General features: G+C 42.1%; 2 protein-coding genes across 2 annotated transcripts; both read left to right on the top strand.

Moving 5' to 3' along the window:
* Window positions 1-526: 526 nt before the first annotated feature.
* Window positions 527-3,568, top strand: LOC310956511 (mpv17-like protein; the record flags this gene model as incomplete). Its single annotated transcript, XM_083926759.1, has 4 exons — window positions 527-924; window positions 1,929-1,999; window positions 2,857-2,886; window positions 3,323-3,568. Exons 1-4 carry the CDS (start codon window positions 621-623, stop codon window positions 3,566-3,568), a joined length of 651 nt encoding a protein of 216 aa, XP_083782885.1. The 5' UTR covers window positions 527-620.
* Window positions 3,569-10,701: 7,133 nt separating this feature from the next.
* bmerb1 (bMERB domain containing 1) lies at window positions 10,702-20,090 on the top strand. Its single transcript, XM_083922903.1, has 6 exons — window positions 10,702-10,818; window positions 14,005-14,078; window positions 16,244-16,358; window positions 18,442-18,524; window positions 18,624-18,738; window positions 19,395-20,090. Exons 1-6 carry the CDS (start codon window positions 10,715-10,717, stop codon window positions 19,510-19,512), a joined length of 609 nt encoding a protein of 202 aa, XP_083779029.1. The 5' UTR covers window positions 10,702-10,714; the 3' UTR covers window positions 19,513-20,090.
* Window positions 20,091-20,264: the final 174 nt, after the last annotated feature.

Here is a 20,264-nt window from a genome sequence, read left to right as displayed (position 1 = left end):
GAGGAACTCATTTTGATAGCTTCCACTGACAGTATCATGGGTCATGGCTTCATTTCACTGAAGCAGATCAACCCCATTGAAGCACCATTCATGACACCAAATATTCACCTGTCTTGTGATGGCACTTTTTCACAGCAAAGACCACAGGGCGAAACTGACACGTTTACAGGACCGTCTGCCCTGTCCGGTCCAGCTACCGGCTGCTCAAGTTTTCCAGTGTTGCTCCGCCCTTCAGTTGTGTAGTACTGTGCTGTGTGTGGTTTGTTTTGTTACGTAAAAGGGGGCGTAGTAATTTGACGCAGCATGAGCAGACCCGGCCGGTCAGGGTGACAGTCCCGTGCCGGTTGTCTGATGGTGCATGACAAGCAAGTATCCTATCCGGAATTATATTACTTTACGATGTTCGTTATACGAGAGACATATACATTCAGTCGTCGATAGTCTTTATGAGCCTTTTCCATCCAAATCCAGACGGGACTACAGTGTTTGTGATGCCGCGGACTGAGATATTCAGACGGAGGTGACGCCGGTGTAATTTGTCACATTTAGCTAACATTAACCTAACGATTACATTTATCTGACAGCGTATTTCGTTTCACTGTAACTGTAGCTGTAAAATAATGCGACAGTCGGTTCTGAAACACGTCCGTCGGTTTCCGTGGGTCACCAACGTTACACTGTACGGGTGTCTGTTCGCCGGGGGGGACTTCGTGCACCAGTGGTTCTCCCGGCGGGAGGAGATGGACTGGAGACACACACGGAACGTCGCCGTCGTCGCGTTCAGTTTCCATGGCAACTTCAATTTCTTCTGGATGCGGTTCCTGGAGCGGAGGTTTCCGGGGAACTCCGTCCGGATGGTGATGAGGAAGCTGCTCCTGGACCAGACCGCAGCGGCGCCCCTGGCTACCAGTGTCTTCTACACAGGTCCACACACACACACACACACACACACACACACACACACACACACACACACACACACACACACACACACACACACACACACACACACACACACACACACAGCCTGCCGACCGGGGAGGTAATGGTTAACCTCAAAACAGATCGTATATCTGTCAATCTGTAACCGGTCCTTTCAGTGCTCCTCTCCTGTAGAGTGATTAGTCATGTGAAACATACCTTGACTATAGCTGAGGTCACACGAAAGTCATCACCGAACAGACGATATGCTCCAAGCAGATAACAATAGTTAAACCCAACTAAAGGAATACACATGCTCAGTCAAGCCAAGAACTTGCAATACTGTTGAATGCTCCCTTTACAATTAGCATTATATTACATGAGATAAAAGTAGTGTCTAACCTAGTTAATACTATAGATGGGCCTTCATTTAAATATGATTACATTACATCTCATCTAGCTGACACTTTTATCCAAAGCGACCTCCAAATAAGTGCATTCAACCATTAGAGTATAAACCAGAAGAGCTAGGATTAAAAGTGCATTAGCTGCAAATAAGTGCAATGTGTGTATATATATATATATAATTACATTTTTGTTGTTGTTCATCTTCTTAGACAAAGTGCAGTTGAAAGATGTGTTTTTAGCAAACAAAAATATCAAACAAATACAAACAAGTATATAAATATCCTAGATAAAAGCCTTACAGTAACTCATGGAAATCTTATAAGAGCAAAGAGCAAAACTACAACAGGAAACTACATTGAAATAAGCATTTACTATAAACCTCATAATCCTGATGCTTAATAAAAAACATTGTATGCTGCCATTGTACCGCTAAAGTTTTATAAGCACAGCTTGAGAACATACACATAATGCCATAGTGGTTATTTTTCCCACTCCAATGACACATACAAACATACATACATACTGTGTTATAGTCCACTTACACTTTCTATAAACCTGACACAGAGAGCGAACTGTCATTTTTCTTGTTTTTCACACAGGTGTTAGCTTCTTGGAGGGCAAAGACGACATCTTTGAAGACTGGAGAGAAAAATTCCTGAATACATATAAGGTGAGTCGGAGCAGAGACGGGCTGTCACAGCATGTTGTTTTAGCTCGCACCTGCAAGTGCTCACGTCTAAAATGTAGTGCAAACTATGATATGTTGTGACAGTTAAAGGGATAGTGGGGTTGTGTAAAGTAAGGTAGGTCAGTCAGTGTATTATCCACAGTAGAAATAGTAGTATTTAATTACCAATCATGTTTGAGCATGCTTTGGTTGTATGCAGGTAAACAATCTGTGTGGAGAGCAAAGGAGGCAGAAAGAAATCACAGAACTTATTGGCTATTATCTGACGACAATTTATCTTTTCATTTGTTTTTAGTTATTATTTATCTGCATTCATATGCAGATATCTGTTTATAGAGACGCCGTCTCTCAACTCCAACGCCATTCTTGCGTCTCTTGTGTCAGTTACTAATCGGACCATAAACAATGAATTGGAAAAGGAAGTCTTAGCCCGGATGTACGCTGGCTACACGAAAAAAGACCAAAAAATTAGCCTTTGCTTAATTGTCGTCAGACAGTAGCGGGTTCTGGGAGTGGCACAGAAGCCAAGCAATGTACTGTCGTGGATGGGGTGGCACTCTAAATGTATTTTAGCCACCTAAAAACGGCCCGCCTAAAAAAAGAGCAATACCAGTTTAAGTGTACACTTTATTTAGAATATCTTCACCACTTTACTATACCTTCAAACAGCCCTGTTTAAGTTTATGTTCTTGTCAAAGCCACCAGCCTCCTGGTGGTCGAGGGCCTACCTCTGTCTTGATTGGTTAGTTTGTTTGTTAATTTTTTAGCTAGTTATTAAGTCTTTTAAAACATCTGAAATCACACAATATCACGTTCTTTCTGTTTGTCTCTCTTTTCAGACGGGGCTGATGTTCTGGCCATTTATGCAGGTAAATATTGACATCTCCCAGGCAAAGATGTTAATTCTGGACCCTTGCTTATGATAATGAGCTTTCAATCTCACCTCACAGCCTCATCATAGCCTCATTAAGTATAGATTTTCTTCACAATAAAATATTCAATTTCCTCATCTTCCATGGATTTCAGTAGCTGTTAATATGTGATACATTTTAAAAGACGACCCTTGAATTATTATTAGACCTATCCCAAGTATCATAGTAAACAAAACGTACAAACTCAGGGCTAAATACTGTAGTTTAAATAAGTCTTTATGACTTCTCACAACAATACGTGCCTAGTATTTATTTTTTTTTAGAAACTACTACACGATAATTAATCTGAATAATTGATTGATTGATTGATGATCATGTAATATACCAGTATCATGATGTAAAGATACTCTAATCTTTATCTGTCTTCCTTTAGTTTCTGAACTTTTCCTTGGTGCCTCTGTACGTGCGGACCACCTTCACCGGCTGCTGTGCCTTCGTCTGGGCCACCTTCCTCTGCTTCTCACGTCAGAGCGGCGACGGCACAGCTGGTGCTGCTCTGGCGTGGATGTTCCCTTCTAAAGAGGAAGAAGCAGAGTCCACAAAGGAGAAAGAAGACTCCAAGGACAAGACAGATGCATCCAAAGAGGGACCAGTAGCCTCTAAACCTACTCAGAACTGAAGTATGTAGCATTAGTGGTTGTAATGGAGAGGGGGCAAAACGCAAACAGAAAGTGGTCTGAACAGGAGACAGTCGGTTCAGTGGATGGCAGTCCACACCCAGTCTGTGGGTGATGTAACACTATCACTGCCAGGGTTCAAAGTCTCACTGGGGTTGAACTAAAAATGACACTCTAAGGTGCTTTGACTGTTCAGCAAATGGAATGTTTTTATCAATATGCACACAGCACATCACCTCAGTGGGAACGTGTGATTCAGTGCTACTTTCCAATCCCACGGTGAACCATCGTTGTGCTATATTTCATCGGGTTTTGTTTTTATTCAATTCTACCATGCTTAAAGTGTAATTCCAGCGCATAATCATCCCATGGTCTTTTTCAGCACTTACATACATCAAATAAGCCAGAGAGATAGTTTTTTTCGTGTATAAACTATTAACGGAGAAATCCAGCAGAGTCGCTAACAGCCGGACGTGGCTAACACTGATTAGCTCGGGGAATTACGGTGAAGGCATTAAAACGTCTTTTTTAACCACTAATACTGCTCACCAAACCTCACCAAATAACACCAAACCTCTGCAGTAGCATGATAAGTATCCCTACACATAAAACAAAGCACCAATGGGCTCCTTCCTTTTGGACTGACTTTGGTAAATCGACTTGAATGGACTTTACTATGAGAGGAGCTGGTACAGGGGCCAGTAGGTAAGTGCTTCGTATTATGTGTAAGGACTCTTATCATGCTACTGCAGAGGTTTGGTGTTATTTTGAGCAATATTAGTGGTTAAAAAAGCCGTTTTCTCGATGGCTTATTTGATGTATGTAAGTGCCGAAAAAGCACATGGGATGATTTTGCACCGGAATTACACTTTAAGGATATCGGACTGTTAAGTTGTGACGAAACGCCCTTTCAAAATATCATTGCTGGGTTCAAGCAGGTCCAAGCCTCGTTACAACTTGTTTCCACAGTGTGGAGTGGCAGCTAATTTATTAGCTTATATTTTTAACTTCATATAGTTGGAAAGATTTCTTAACATTTAAACATCACTCTCTCTTTATTAGCACAAATGCTAATACTGTTATCTGTGCCTGATCTCTAAGAACTATCTGCTTTGGTTCCAGTTTACACTCTGGTACAAGAAGTGCACATGTACACAGGTACCAATAATCTGTTATATATTTTTTTTTAAAACACACTTTAAAACATTGAAACATATCTCAATATGCATTTACCTTTACATCTACATATTGTGGCAATGAGTTACTACTGAAGATGACTTTGAGTTTGTCTTATAATGATTGACGAAGGTCGTTTCAAACATCCATTTACTTGAATGTGAACATGCTGCCTGCCTGTTGTCGTACTTTATGTTAATGTGATACTGTGGAGTGCTCTCTGTTATATCTCTCTAACATTTCCTAATGTTCCTACAAGTTTTTAAAATTTTACCTCTTAGTCAAAGTGTTACTTTAGCGGTTTCCTCCCCTGCAGTGACTCTTGAACGTCAGCTGCTTCCGCCAAGCAGTTTCCTATAGAGGTCATTTTTATAAATAGCTCAGTAGAAGAGCAGACTGTTATTGCTATATATAGAATTTAAAAGGTTTAGGGCAAACTCCTCTCTTCTGTCTCAAGATAATTAACACAAAAAACAAACCAAAACATGTGAAACACTTCCCACGAGTGTCTATTTTTAATTTTTATTTTGAAGTACACTAAGAAACGCTGTGTGATTACATTTTTTGATCCGTCTCACAGAACTGAATTGATGCTTTGAATAACATTAATAATAACACGGTGTTTGAATAGGGTACAGAGACGCAATGTGATCAGTGCAGCTGTTTGATCCATTTTATCAGACATCTTTTCACTTGCATCCTTAAGTATAATAACTTGTTGTTAGTGTTTGTTTCTAATTGTTATTTGTAGATATGCTACACTGGAACCTAAAGATAAATTCAATGAATATTCTCTTTGTTCATTTCAGCAACTGAAGATTAGATTTGTACACTACTTTAGCACAGTCGGACATTTCTGTCTCTATTTGATTGGTTCTATCGTTGATATCACAAAGAACAATACTTATTTTTAAATGTATTTAATTTAGGATTTGATCCCATTTTGCACGGTTGTAAGGATACATAATGTACATCACTGAATAAACTGACAACATCTCATTGACTCATCGTGTGTTTACTGAGCATTTACGTAGCAACGCAAAATAAATTAAGTTATTTCTGACCTTGGGCGACACGCTTGATCCTAAAGACGGAATTGCATTGCTAGGCAACAGCCTACCTTGTTAACTTCTTGTCAGTTGATGCCATTCACATTCACTGCAACAGGAAATAAACAAGGGCACATTTAGAAAGTTTATGTTTACATCTTTGAAAAGGTCTATAGAATTATGATAGACCTGCTGTTTTCTTCTTTTGCTCACATTTGATCTGAAATACACCTGTGATATTTTGGTGCATCCTGGGTGTGTTTAGGCTTGTGTTCAGACAGGAAAATTACTCATTCTTATTTAGATGCAACTGCAGCTCAGTCTCTATCTCTTGTGGGAATATATTGAGCACAACATGTACTTTGAAAGGCCTGCCTGCTGCTGCGTGCCTTTTCTCTACAACCGCATTCCCACTGTTTTATCTCTCTGTGCTTCTTAAACTTCTAATGGTTTTTCTAAATTTGTAAGTGACTGCTCGGACAGATTCCATTTTTGAATTTTGCCATATGCAACCAGAACCCCTAATGTGGAAACACCTGCCACTTATCCTTTGCCACTATTTCAGCCTGCCAAACAACAACCAGAGGTAAACCTCAGAGGCAAAATGCTTCAGAGGCTTCGCCACGGGCACACTGAAAACACACTCTTGAACAGGCTGACAATAAAAACTCTGTTTTATTTTTGAACGTCATCTCGGTGCCAGTGGGTGTCTCCCCAAGTCTTCACATCCCTGCCTGCACTGCGCATGCTCCCTGCATCCTCTTCTCCATCCACACGTCGAGGGACTTGGAAGCTTGAATAAAGATGCTCGACGTCTCGGGTTGCTGGAGCCTTGTCACCGGGTGAAACTGCGCTATCTGGAGGGACGCACACAGGAGGGGTCGTGTAGATTTAGCCGAGAGACTCGTTGTTTCCTGGTTTCGGCGCGCGGGCACTCCACCGACATGGAACTGAAGAAATCTATTTCGGACACCGAGCGCGCGCTCAGGAGCTACGGCGCCGTGTCGGAAACGGCATGGACCACGGACAAAGGTGAGCGTCACGGACAATGTATGTTGTTTAACCGGCGCCCGGTGTTCAGAAACGGCAGGGAGTGCTCTCTTTTCGTCAGCATATATTCCCCTTATGTGGAGAGAGTGAGCAGCTAGCGTTGAAATGGTTAATAGGTGACTCACAAAGGTTTGGGAAATAGCTATCCATAGCGCTGCCTCTGTGCTAAAGGGCCCATTAATCCCCCCTTCATGCACACCAGGGGCATCGCGCGGTTTGTGAATGAATGTGTGCCAAGCAGCAGCAGCAGGCTACACCACATCTTTTGCCGGCCCGGCACATTTTGGAAACTTGTAGTGATTTGATTCAGGGTGAGCTGATGAAGCGTGCCGGAGCAGCGACGACTCAATCATACCCTGGTCCTCTGCATGCTCTGATTTACAGGCTACACTCGGATTTCACATTCAGAAGAATATTTGAGTTTATGGCAAAATGAATGACACTTCATAAAATGAACGAATGCTTTATTTTGAAAGCAAAAATATAGCCCTAAATAAGACCTACATAATTACTATAAAGAACCTATAATACAGTTTCAGCTTAATGAACTCTATAAGCTACTGAATCAGAGGCTTCTGTCATTTTGTCCTGTATCTGTTTTATTTGTCCTATTTAGGGCTGCAATTAACAATAATCTTCTCAGTCTATTGATCCATCATTTGGTGTGTAAAACGTCAGAAACTGTTTTTTTTTTGTTTTCTTTAAATGGCTGCTACAATAAGATGTGAGAGCCAAAAGTGATGCCTTTCAAACTGGTTTCTTTAAATCCAAACCTCAAGATATACAGTTAATATAAAAGAAATGAGAAAAGAACCAAACTGTGGCTTCAGAGAAGCTAGAATCAGATCATGTTTTGCATTTTGCTCGATGCATGACGATTATTTTACTGTTGATTGACTTGTGTCAGCTGTAAAAAACACCACGAGCCGCAAAAGTGACCATAAAGTCGAAACAAACACGGTTTGTCTATTTTATCCTGTTATTGAATCCCAAGCCATGACGGACGATGAATGATGCATGTGTTGACAGCAGCAACAAAGTGATAATGTCCTCCTCAGGTTCCACTGACGATAACCCATCACAGGAGAGCAGGGTGTGACGAAACTTCCAGAAGAAGTCAGGGAGGAAGAAAAAATGCAGTGGATATTTTTAGACACAGATCCAGCCATTGCTCTCTCTCTCCCTCTCTCTCTCTCTCTCTGTCTACCACAAACAAACCTCTGTGTTTCTGTTTTATGCTCCTTATGTTTTGGAGAGGGGAGTGTGGTCCAGAGGCAGCAGCACCAGCGTCAGCAGTGTGACTGCAGGATGTGTCAGGGGCATATGCATTGGACGTCATTTCAAATGGGTGTTATTGAGCCCCATGTGGCCGCGGCACCACACACAATCCAGGCTCTCCAGGCTTTATTCCTCATTAAATCCTAATCGTGATGTACACTGATTATATGTATGAGGAGACAAGTGACGTGACGACAAGGGTCGCTTGTGTCAAACTTCACCTGTCCCTGCTGGACAAGCTGCTTTTAATTAGGAAGTGTTGAAGTTGTTTGTTCCTTGTATTGTCTTTGATAAGATAAGATAAGATAAGATCATCCTTTATAGGGAAATGTACAGTGTGATGCTGAGTTTGTCGGAGCAGCTTGCTCAGAGGAGAGAGAGCTGTTAAGATATTATTGAGCTGGCACTTTGCCACCAGTTGGGACTTAATGCATCCTGGTCTTATTGATGGTAATCATGTGGCTGGAGTGTGCAAAGAAAAACAAGATGCAGAGAGAAAGCCCCTGCCGTGAGTCCTATCGTGCTGCAGATATGAAGTTTGATTTTGGCGTCAGCTTCCCTTGTCGGCAGACACATCGGGTGATGATTCAACATCAGCGAGGCACAAACAAACGGAGCCCTCCTGTGCAGACTTCTGTCTGCTGTGGTGAGTCAGCTCCGTCCTCAGCAAGCATCCATGAAGCGCACCACAAGCGCAGACTGCAGTTTATGTTGCTGCAGGAGGACGAGGAGCTGATCCAATCCTCTTGTTACAAGACAAGCTGTGGAAACAGGTCATGTGTCACATTTGACAGATCTGGATGTAAGATGCAAATAGTTTGTTTATTCAGGTGTCTGAAGACTATCCATATGGATATTAACAATAAAATAAGCATTAAAGGAAAAAATACTCAGATTCCAGCCTCTCAGATGTAAATACTTGCTTGCATTCTGATATAAACTGAATGTCTTTGGGTTTTGGACAGTTGCTGGGATGACACAAGACGTTCAAAGACATCACCTTGGACTCTGGGGAATTGTAATGGACATTGTTCATTCTTTTCTGACATTAAGGACTAGACATTAAATAAAATAAAGAAAAGAATAAGCTTATAAATCAATAATGATAATAATAATAATAATAATAATTCATTTTATTTATAGGGGCCTTTCTGAACACTCAAGGTCACCTTACAAAATCAAACAATAAGAAAACAAAAAACAGTAATAGAATCAGACAATAAAACTACATGATCACACTTATAATAACAGAAACAACGAGAAAAGGGTGGGGTCATGGATGGGAAAGGATTGCTCCTTGGCGCCCAGTTGTTTCTACAGGACACTGACAGCAGGTGAAGTTTGACATGTGAGTGGCGGTATCATTGTATTGTAGTACTGCATAATACGTTAAAAAGGCGCACTCCAGCGAGTAAGTGTAACAACTCCATAATGGGGGGCTTAGAATGAAGTCAAAATTTAGGATATCCAGACTTGGGTCACATCCCCAATAACCCTGCACCCTGCACTTCCCATAATGCAAGCTGTCCCTCCCTGTCTGGTTAACATCCATTATTTTTTAAAACTTAATAAAGCTCCTTCCAGAGCAACAGAAGACATTATACAACTGTTTTCATAGACTGAGTGGTACTACTCGTGATGTAAAAACGGATCTTCACATGTAACACTGGCTTCTTCAGTGACTTGTTGTGGAGACAGGTGGGATTACTGGGAGAAACATAGATTGATGGCATGCAACAAAAAGATACTTAAGAGGACAACATGCTAATAACTCCCTCAGTTCCACACTTATGGAATATATTTGTATCTGCAAATCAAGATACATGTAGTTGCTTGTATGTTTTAAGGTCAGTCTGTTGCAAAAGAAACATCAGCATTTGCAGTGGTCAGTGCATTGATCTGTGCAATAAGTGTTTGGTCAGTGTTGTTAGTGTTTGTTATTGGCAGATATGGAGAGTGTGAGGTCAGGGAGGAATGACCCAATCAGCCACAGGCCACAGCAGGTCTTTGATCCATGTCGGTATGAATTTTCTTTTTTTTTAAAACAACTCTCTGCTTTTGTAAAAGGATCTCTGTATTAAATCCTTAAATCCTGCTTTTCTTCATGTTGCATCATCAGTGATTGAAGCCCTTTAATGGAGAGCAGTCATTTTATTCCTAAGGCTCTGCTGTGCCTTTAAAATGCAAATCAGCTCTCTTAATTACACATGCTGCTTTCTCTCCAAATATCATGTTCTTGGCTGATGTGAGATGACACGTCACAGGGAGCCGAGGTGAGAAATGTGTTCGCAGAGACGCTGACACCGTGAGAAAGTCTTCTGTGATTAAAAAGAGAGAAATTAGGGACTTGTCGATGACTTTGTAACATAATATCAAAGAAAAAAATAATAAGATAAAGGATTTGCACTGGAATCTCTAATTTGGTCATGTGTAGGGAGATTGTAGAGAAAAACAGTCACCACTTGGATGTGTCTCCTGCCCTCCCCTGCTTTTAAAGCCTCCTGTTTCCCTCCTATCTTTTTTTATACCTCCTTATTAATATTGACTCATCCCTGCCTTCCCCCCCCTCACCTCCCAGGTCATTCAGATGTATCCATGGCAGAGAGCACCATGGCTCCCGAGGAGATCGAGGTGGAGATGGCTCGTATCCAGCGCCTGCGAGAGGTCCTGGTACGCCGGGAATCAGAGCTGCGCTTCATGTGAGTTGCCGGACTGTCAATTTCTGTGTTTTTCTAACACAGACGAGATAGAGTGTGACATAAATTCAATCGATACGGTGTCACAGCAACTCCTGCGGCTGTCCTTGAGTGGATAATGAGGTTTTCTGTGTTGACACTCTCATGACACACTGCAAAGACGTTCAAGTGAGCTTTCCGTGTGACATAAGTTGGCTGTTTTAAGGCTGTTTGATACAGAGAGGCAGCACATTTGCCCATTGATTATGCAGAGGACTGTACATGCCAATAACAGCTAGAGTGAGTCACCATGATGAAGTCACTGGCTCATCATCATCATCATCATCATCATCATCAGCTTCAAGGATTATGGGTCGTGTTTCAGATGACATGCTGTATTTAGTTCCTCTCTGACTAAACCGTTGCAGCCTTCATGGGAATGTTGTGTCTGTGCTTTCTTATGGGGCACGACAACATGGATGTGGAAAAACTGATCAGACAAATTTAGTTTAATACTGTAGCAGAACATTTTGCACAGTAACAATCGGGTGTCTCATTGTATTGTTCAATACAGACAGGGCTGCAACTATTGGATTCACAAACAGGGCAAATTTTGGGTAAAAACCCTTTCACAATAATAGTCTCTTCATGGTGTTCCAATGTGCAACATACAGAGGGAGAAAGAGAGAGAGAGAGAGAGAGAGAGAGAGGGAGAGAGAGAGAGGTGGAGAGAGAGAGAGAGAGAGGGAGAGAGAGAGAGGTGGAGAGAGAGAGAGCCGACTTAAAAGAGAATCTCCACATCCTGTCATTCAGTGCTTGTACACTTTTAGATTTTGTAAAGCGGGCAGAAGTAATTACTTACTCAGCTTTGCAACATACTGTGTATTTTGTGGGTTATTGTCCCTCGAACATCTGCGGCGTGATGGTTGACGTGTCGGATGAAGCTGATACACGTCTTAGAGAGCTCACTAAGTTGATAATGTTAATTCACACGCCCACTTGAAAGGCTTCATTAGGCTGCCACGCCGCTTATTGCTACCGTCTCTGTTGTCAGGCTCTGTGACTCATACACACACACACACACACACACACACACACACACACACACACACACACACACACACACACACACACACACACGCACACACGCACACGCGCACACACGCAGATGGAATGCATGGAGTGCAGAAGCTGCTGGAATCCACAGATAGCACTGAGAGAGTGAAACACAAGGCAGAAAGAGGGAGAAAAACAGAGAGAGGAGGAGAAAGGAGCTGAAGGGAGAGGTCAACGGGGGAGAGAGAGAAAGAGGAGGGAAGTGTAAAACAGAGAAACAGGGATAAATACAGAGAGAGGAGGAGGAGGAGGCTGTGGATGAGTCATCGGCCTGATATTTCACAGACAGAATTATATCTGTGGAAGCTGTCACTGCTCCGCAGGAGAGAGAAGGAGAGAGAGAGAGAGAGAGAGAGCGAGAGAGAAAGGGGGGGGGGGGGGGATACAGGAAGAAGGGGGAGAAATGTGGAGGTCCCGTGGGTGAGACGTCAGGTGTTCAGGGGGGCTGGATTGATTTATGTTGCATGTTTTCCATCTGCACACACTCGACTGACGGGTGGCACATCTGGGCCCGAGGCTGTGATTTCTTAATGACAAGAACAAGAGTGGATTTGACAGCGCAGCAGCAGGGATTAGCGTTAAAATGATTTGTCGACTAATCATTTATTCAATCAATGGGACGGTTGATTAATCGTTGCAGTGATTTATTAGGCACACATGCCAAACATTTCCTCTCAGGTTTACAAATGGGAGGATTTAATGCTTTTGCACATGAATAGCACGCCACTTTTTCAACTCACACGGATGTATTCCAAGAGATTATTACACGGATAGACCTACTCTAGTTTTATATTAGACAACTGCTATCGACGCAGTTCTGCTCTGAATGACTATGTCAATCAAATCTGCATCACCCAGTCGGGGTTCCATTCTACCCCTTACACTAGCGAGGACCACACCATCAACATGATGGCTTAAACGATTTATTAAAAGAAAACATAATTAGTGTGCAAGGTTTTAACAACGTATAGCTAGTTTGCTTTGGCGAATGCGTTGTGGGAAGGCTTTGATAGGGAATCCCAGCACCTGGGCATGAGGAGAGGAAGAAAATAAGAGGGCGGGAGGGAGGGGCGCAGAATATGAGAGTGGCACGAGTGGGTTAGGCCGGTATTTATGAGGAAAACGCAGGAAGTGACATGGTTGAGGTGTGGTCCTTACACGTGTAGGTCGAATCTAACTTCCGGAGCAGTTGCTCTGAGCATGTGATATTGACGCAGATGGGTTTACAGATAGTGCAACTATGGCGTAAAATGACACATGAAAAAGCAAAAAAAGTGTTTTGATACCATGCGAAATGACAAACTGGTGTGCTATTCATAAAAAACCCTTTCAGTCCAAGGCCAAAAACAGCCTTTTGTTGATTCACCTTGTAGCTATTAGTCCATTAATTACATTATTGAAGAAGAAATATTTGAAGTTACTAATTCCATGTAAGATTCATGATATTTGGCACACGTGGAAGTAAGTTTCAGCCAGTTACAAAATACATTTCTTAGAATTGTGAAGGTCTCACAGCTGAATGGAATCCAAGTAATAAGTAAAATCATCTTACGTCTTTTATTAACACCCACAGGGTGAAAACTGAGAGTCCTATGTCTCCATCAAAGAAACAAACTCTGATGTGCACATGTTGCTTGGAGGGGGTTGTAACCATAGTGATAAAAAAATGTCATCTCTGTGGTAACAACCAACATGTGATAGCTCATTTTGTTTGTCAGGATCAGAGCTATTGATGTGTTCATTTGTGTGGAAGCCTGGGAATTATTGGGTTAAGAGATAACAAATTGAATCATATTTTCACCAGCCCTAGCTGGGAGGTTTCAGTTCATCTGTGTTAAGTATAATAATAATAAAAACATATATCTTTGCTTTTGGAAATTGACAGAATTTTCCACTTGAACATAATTGGTGCCTCGATCTTCTGAAGATTTTAAGCCGTGTCTGCTTTTCTTCCAGGTTTCACTCCACAATGCGTCCTGCCCAACATCATCCCAATCAGATAAAGCTTCAAGTGGAAGCAGCCGATAATATCAGTTGTTCTTTATTTTATGGAAGCCTGTGATTTACTGTTTTCTTCCCTGTTTCTTTCTCTAGGATGGATGACATTCAGCTCTGCAAAGACATCATGAGTTTAAAGCAGGAGCTGAGACAGATTGTCACAGTACCAGGTACCACACACACACACACACACACACACACACACACACACACACACACACACACACACACACACACACACACACACACACACACACACACACACACACACACACACACACACACACACACACACACACACACACACACACACACACACACACACACACACACACACACACACACACACACACACACACAGCTGCAAGCATATCAGGGAATAAACCTCTCAAAAACGATCCACTGTGCGCAAAACTGTCCACTCTTCTTGTTTAGACATGGCCAAAAATAGAAGTTTTGGCAGAAAGTGCTTCTGTTTGCAGTTCACCGGAGTTTCATAACCTCAGCAGGCATCATCTTGATTCATAGGAAGTATCATTATGCTAAACTTTGCAGGATTGATCGTAAATCTCAGGGACGTGGTTGAGTTATGAGCCAGAGATAATCCTACACGCACACACGCACGCACGCACGCACGCACGCACGCACGCACGCACGCACGCACGCACGTATCATCACTGCCCAAAATGAATTTCAGTGATCACTCATTTTTACTTCCCTGGATGCTTTTATGTTGTGTTCATGGGAGAGAGTACAGAATCAAATGTTGGTTTTACTTCACAGTTTCAGTGTCGTGCGTATCTGAAATGCAGCGAGAATGTGTTGAAGCGGTTCAGTAACGCATACATGAAGCGTTGCATACAGAGTGCATAGCAACAGTGTGTGCGAGCAGGAGGAGCTGGTGTCCTGTTCAAGGACACACACACATGGCAACAAGACATGTTTTGGGAAACCAATCAGCGGACTGTCAATCACAGGGAGTTTTTTAACCACTAGACAGCCCTGCAATGTACAGAGTGAGGACAAAATAACAGCAACACCTGATAATGTATCAAAATCCTAATCTTATGAAGCTTTTGTTTGAATAATGTTGGTATGGTAATGCAAATTTCCGTTCACACATTTTTAAACATGCAACAATTTCGGATGAGAAATATGTAGTTGGTGTGCAAAGGCCTCTAAAGTCCACTTATGCACTTGTTCAGGAGCTTTCGCCCGTATCACACGTCCTCAGTAGCAGAAAAAAGGGAAAGTTTTATCGTTCAATTCAATCTTTTTTTCCAAAAGGCCAGAAATAAAATGATACATGAGAAATACTAAATATTTTATTTATTTACTTTTGTTGGTCGACAAGTAGCAACATTTAAATAGTGTATAAATGATAAAAATGACTTGGATATACCCATAAAACATCCAGTTATTTTGTATGTAATTGTGGAATAAAAACTTCCCTCAAATACCCAGAAAACAAGGCCTCTCAGGACGTCGTATTATATAATTAAGTGTTCCTATTATTCTGTCCGCCCTTTATGCATTTAGGATTACAGATCACACACAAACTGACCCTCACTGACATTCCCATGAGCCACTGGGGCCTCATGTATGCAGTTGCTGGGCATTCTGGCATCCCATTACTCCACTCCAGCACAATGAGAGTCATGTGACAAACCCTGCTCTCCCCTGACACTGGGATTTATACGCCGTAGCCTGAATGCATCCACGGCTGCAGCTATGCACCCCTCAGATTGTTCTGCCCCCGGGGGAATACACACTGTAGCTGCACTGCTCCACTTTGGAAGAAAGAGCTGATGTTTGCAGTCGTTTTCAAACCCTTTTCCCCCACCTAGCCCTAGATACCGGCAGTGTCAGACTGCCTACCTCTGCAAACTGTCTGCAGCGGTGAATGCGTGCATGTGCACACTTTGTTTAGACTGTTTATGTGTATTTTTCTGTGCTTTGGAGCATGAAGGTTAGAAAATGAGACAAAGCAAAGAGGATGTTGCGTTCGCAGATCTCTGCGCGTGAATGCAAATGCCTTCACCAAATGAAACAAAAAACAGAGGTCTCCAGTGTTTGCATAACTAAGTCAGTGCCTTATTTGTTATACATTATACATGAGAGAATTAAGGGTCTGTTTGTGATGTGACTCAGTGTTTAAGAGCCAGGTGACTTTGCTGTAAGGTCAGCTTATTAAGGTCAGTTGCAAGTAACAAAATGTACAAAACATGCATTTATATTTTCTGTGAGCATGATACATTTTCAGCTAGCCTCTCTAGTCCCCCGTGCATTTATTAGTTTATGACTTTCATGTTCTTTCTTTCTTCCTTTCCCCCAGAGAAAGAAAAAAATAAGAAGCACAGGCAGCGGGAAGAAGAGCTGATCCTGAAGATTCATAAACTGGTGCAGAAGAGGGATTTCCTAGTCGACGACGCTGAGGTGGAGAGATTAAGGTAGAGCGCTCCCACACACAGATACAGTTAATATCCGGGATCTGACTGTTTGTTTACTCAGACACTGTTGGGTTGAACTGCATCCGCTGTTTGTTCCTTAGGCATAGGATGGGTGAGAAACAGTGGGAAGGAGACTCATTAGAGTAAATGTGAGCTTGACTGAAGGCGGGGCACGGGGTCACTCTATCATCACAGCGCTGCCTGCTGTGTGTGTGTGTGTGTGTGTGTGTCTGTGTGGGAGGCTGACTGACTGATGACCATGGCCCTGCATTGTTATTTTCTCCTCCCCATCTCCTCCTGTGCGCCCACAGATAACCCACAGAGTGTGACACAGAGATAACTTTCTGATAGATGCGATATTAAATTATGTAAAATCACAGGCTGGTTTAAAACACTGGATGAGCAAATGGTGAACTATTTCTAAGCAACTTCAAAGATTCATTTTAAAAGTGGACTATCAGATGTTATGGGTTGTTTCAATCAGTTTAATCCTTATGACACACCGGGTCCCCAAGGCTTTAACATTGTGATATGCGGTCAAAATCAAAGCCGCATGTAGCCCTAGTTTGTGCTCCTTGTGTTTTATCATTACACTCAATAAGTCTGAGCACCAGTTTTTCTGAAAGATAAACCCATTTCAGTCTTTGAACAAGACTCGGCAGCTCTGTGAGGCTGTGCAGCTGTGCTTTCAGCTAAGGGCGCACTCACACTGTCCTTCCGCACCGCGACCCGGGCTTTAGGGTACTTACACTGCTCAAACGCACTAGGCTTTAGCTGAAAAAACGGTTTTGGCCCGGTGCGGAAGGACAGTGTGAGTGCGCCCTAAATGTCAACGTTCACAATGGCTACGCTAACATGCTTGTCCCTACCTGATCCGTACTGGAAGCCTGCTCCATTCAGGTCCTATCCCCTGAACAATGGACAATCTTGACCCTACACATTTAAGGTCAATGCCTGAACTCAACCGGGTCATCCCTTTTACCTTAAAAGGATCCTATACATAGAACCTTTTTGGGAAAAGCACGGAACATCAAAAAGGGACCTGGGGAACATAGGAACGCTCCCAACTCAACCATCTACACATAATGTTTACCATGCTCTCCTTAGTTGAGTGTGTTAGCATGGTAGCCTAAAACAGATTAAAATTTTGACCTGAGGATGGTACTCGATAAGAAGTGCAGGTATCAGCAAAGTTGTTACAATCAACCCTGAAATCCAATAGTTAAAGACATTTAATTAAAAAAAATCTGTGTTAGCCGTGTTGTTGTTAGAGCAAAACTCAGGATCATCAAAATCCTTGCGATTCATCTCCTGGGGACCATGGAAATATCTGTACCACATTAGAGATGTTATTTAGATGTTTCAGTCTGGACTAGTGTTGCACAATTAATCTTAATTTTATCGAAAACACGAAAAAGATTTAAGCAATATCCAAATCACAGGTGGGCGCGATATTTGTTATGTGTTAGAAAACCATCCTGATTAATTATTCGTATTCTATAGAATCAAGAAAAAAATATTTGTTTGGTACAGATCATTGCAATATAAATCACACCATGAACAGTTCAGAAACAACTGCACCTCCTCTCCCGTTCTTCTGTCTCAAGGCGTTCCCCAGGGTTCGGTGATCAGTCCTCTCCTGTTCATCCTCTACATGCTTCCCCCTTGCCAATATCACACGCCGTCATGCCCACTGCTATGCCGACGATGTCCAGCTCTACATCTCCACCAAATCCATCCATAATCCATTAATAAAATTCCTTCTACTCACAAAGCCCTCCATAACCAGAACCCTCCTACCGCACTGGCATGCCCCCCCGCCCCCCCACTCTATTCGAGTGTGCCAGTAACTCATGACAGTGAGCCAGCATACACCGGAAATCTAAACCCCTAAATTGAATTCAGCCATCATTTTATTTTATACACCTGTGCTTTCCTACTGTGACATGCCAAAACGTCTTCTGTGAAAAAGGCCCATTAACTGCAGTTCAGGTACATAAAGTAAAATATATTCAGGGACTTAAATCCCCCCTGTACTGATTGCACTGTATTCAAAGAGCTGACTGTGAACATCTTTGTGTAGGGAGCAAGAGGAGGACAAGGAGATGGCCGAGTACCTGAGACTGAAGCTGGTGCCGCTGGAGAAGAAGCTCAAAGCCACACAAAGTGAGTGAAGAAAAACAATCAAAACAACTACACAGTCAGAGGGGTGGGAGTATTGTTCACTTTCATGGTGTGATCTCTTTTTCCTTTCTTTATGGCAAGGTCCTCCAAAGCCTAAGAGACAAATCCCAGAGCCGCCTCCCAACAAACCATCCATCACCAAGTCAGGAGTGGCCATCATCAAGGATTGCTGCGGAGCCACCCAGTGTGCCATCATGTAATCGACACAGACCTCTCTATGACCACCTCCCCGTGTCAGAATCAACACACTCGCATCACATAACATGCCATACATCACTTCCTGTGACTCAAAACTTTGATTAACTGCGTTTTCCCCTCAAAACCGATAAGGAATCAGGTTCGTAATTGAGACGCAGATTAAGTTTCAGCCCGGAGCTGATCCCTGATCAGTGCTTGAGGGAAACCTAAGAATAAAGGACCTTCTGTAAGAGAAGACACTTGTCCACAGTGTACGTTAAGGGAAAAGGAACTGTAGAGGGTCAAATATGGTCAATAATAATGTGGTCGATATACAGTCAAAGCATTTACCGAACTACAAGCACAATGTCCCCAAAGTGAAGTATTAATGCTGGAGTTCAATGTTTGACAGGAAAAAAAACATCCGTTATCGTCTCAATATGTTTGACGCTGGGTATTCTTCCATTTCAGCCCTTTAATATCAACCAGTGAACCTATTTCACTTTCAGGAGACCCACAACTACGTTTTATCAAAATGGTGTTCTCTCATGCGTTAATGACTAATGGAGGCTGAAGTGTTCCACTGCCTCATGTTCAAGCACTGATTTAAACACAAGACATGACAGTAATGTTATACAACTTTCTAACACAAAATATTATGTCCCTTGTGTTTAGAGTACATGGAGAAATTAAAACATATCTGGAAGAAAACAGGAACATGGGGAAGCAGTGCACGCCTGCCTCAGAAAAACCATCCCCCAACTGTTCTACAGTAAATATGACAGCTCTTTGAAAGACTGTCCTGGCAGAGCCCACCTATTCTTAAGTAATCAAACACGAGAGAAAGCTATTTGGGTCAGACTTGGGTCAACACCAGAATTTTTATCAGTATTCCAAGGTGGGACGAACACATGTGGTTCAGACAAATAATTTGCCAATTAATTGAAACGTTTGTATCTTCTGTACTGTATTTACAGCTTTGGTAGAGTCAAGAAATCTGTTGTGGTCATTTAAAACACAGAAAATGCTTGATGAAACTTACTTAAATGACTAAAACGCCACAGCAACATTGCTACAAAGCCGGGTCATATTAGGAGTGTCCATACGTTTGCATTTCACTCAAATGCTTATTTAACCTACTTGACCCACTTTTGGAGCAGTGTTTTTACTGGTTCACAACCCTTTAAGTGTTGGCATATGAGTAAACCAAAATGATAATCTTTTTTTCTTCTTTTTTTAAATCTGAGTCACATCATTGGCCATACTAACACCGTCTCAGCCATCAGCTACTGAGAATTAATAAGTTATTATGGATATTGCTGAAAACAAACAACTTGCATCCTCTGAATTTAGTCTTGCGTTTTTATGATAAACACCAGGAAATGAATGCAACTCTTGTAAATGCCTACAATAGACTGTGTATGTTTGAGTGTATTTAGGACATTAGTGACTATTGTCAAGCAAAAGTGTTGCTCTTTGTCACTTTACCTTCACTCTGATAACTTAGCATTCTGTAGTAGTAGTAGTGATTTATGAAGGTCCTTA

This window comes from Echiichthys vipera (genome assembly GCF_963691815.1).
Source record: "Echiichthys vipera genome assembly, chromosome: 2".
Taxonomy (NCBI): Eukaryota; Metazoa; Chordata; class Actinopteri; order Perciformes; family Trachinidae; genus Echiichthys; species Echiichthys vipera.
This window is presented reverse-complemented; position numbering and strand designations above follow the sequence as displayed.

What these genes read in the sequence shown, in the direction of transcription:
- bmerb1 (XM_083922903.1), top strand. Translation starts at nt 10,715, where the DNA reads ATGGCAGAGAGCACCATGGCTCCCGAGGAGATCGAGGTGGAGATGGCT. An exon ending in GAAGCTCAAAGCCACACAAA is followed by an intron (nt 18,525 to 18,623) that starts GTGAGTGAAGAA and finishes CTTTATGGCAAG; the next exon opens with GTCCTCCAAAGCCTAAGAGA. An exon ending in GCCACCCAGTGTGCCATCAT is followed by an intron (nt 18,739 to 19,394) that starts GTAATCGACACA and finishes CCTTGTGTTTAG; the next exon opens with AGTACATGGAGAAATTAAAA.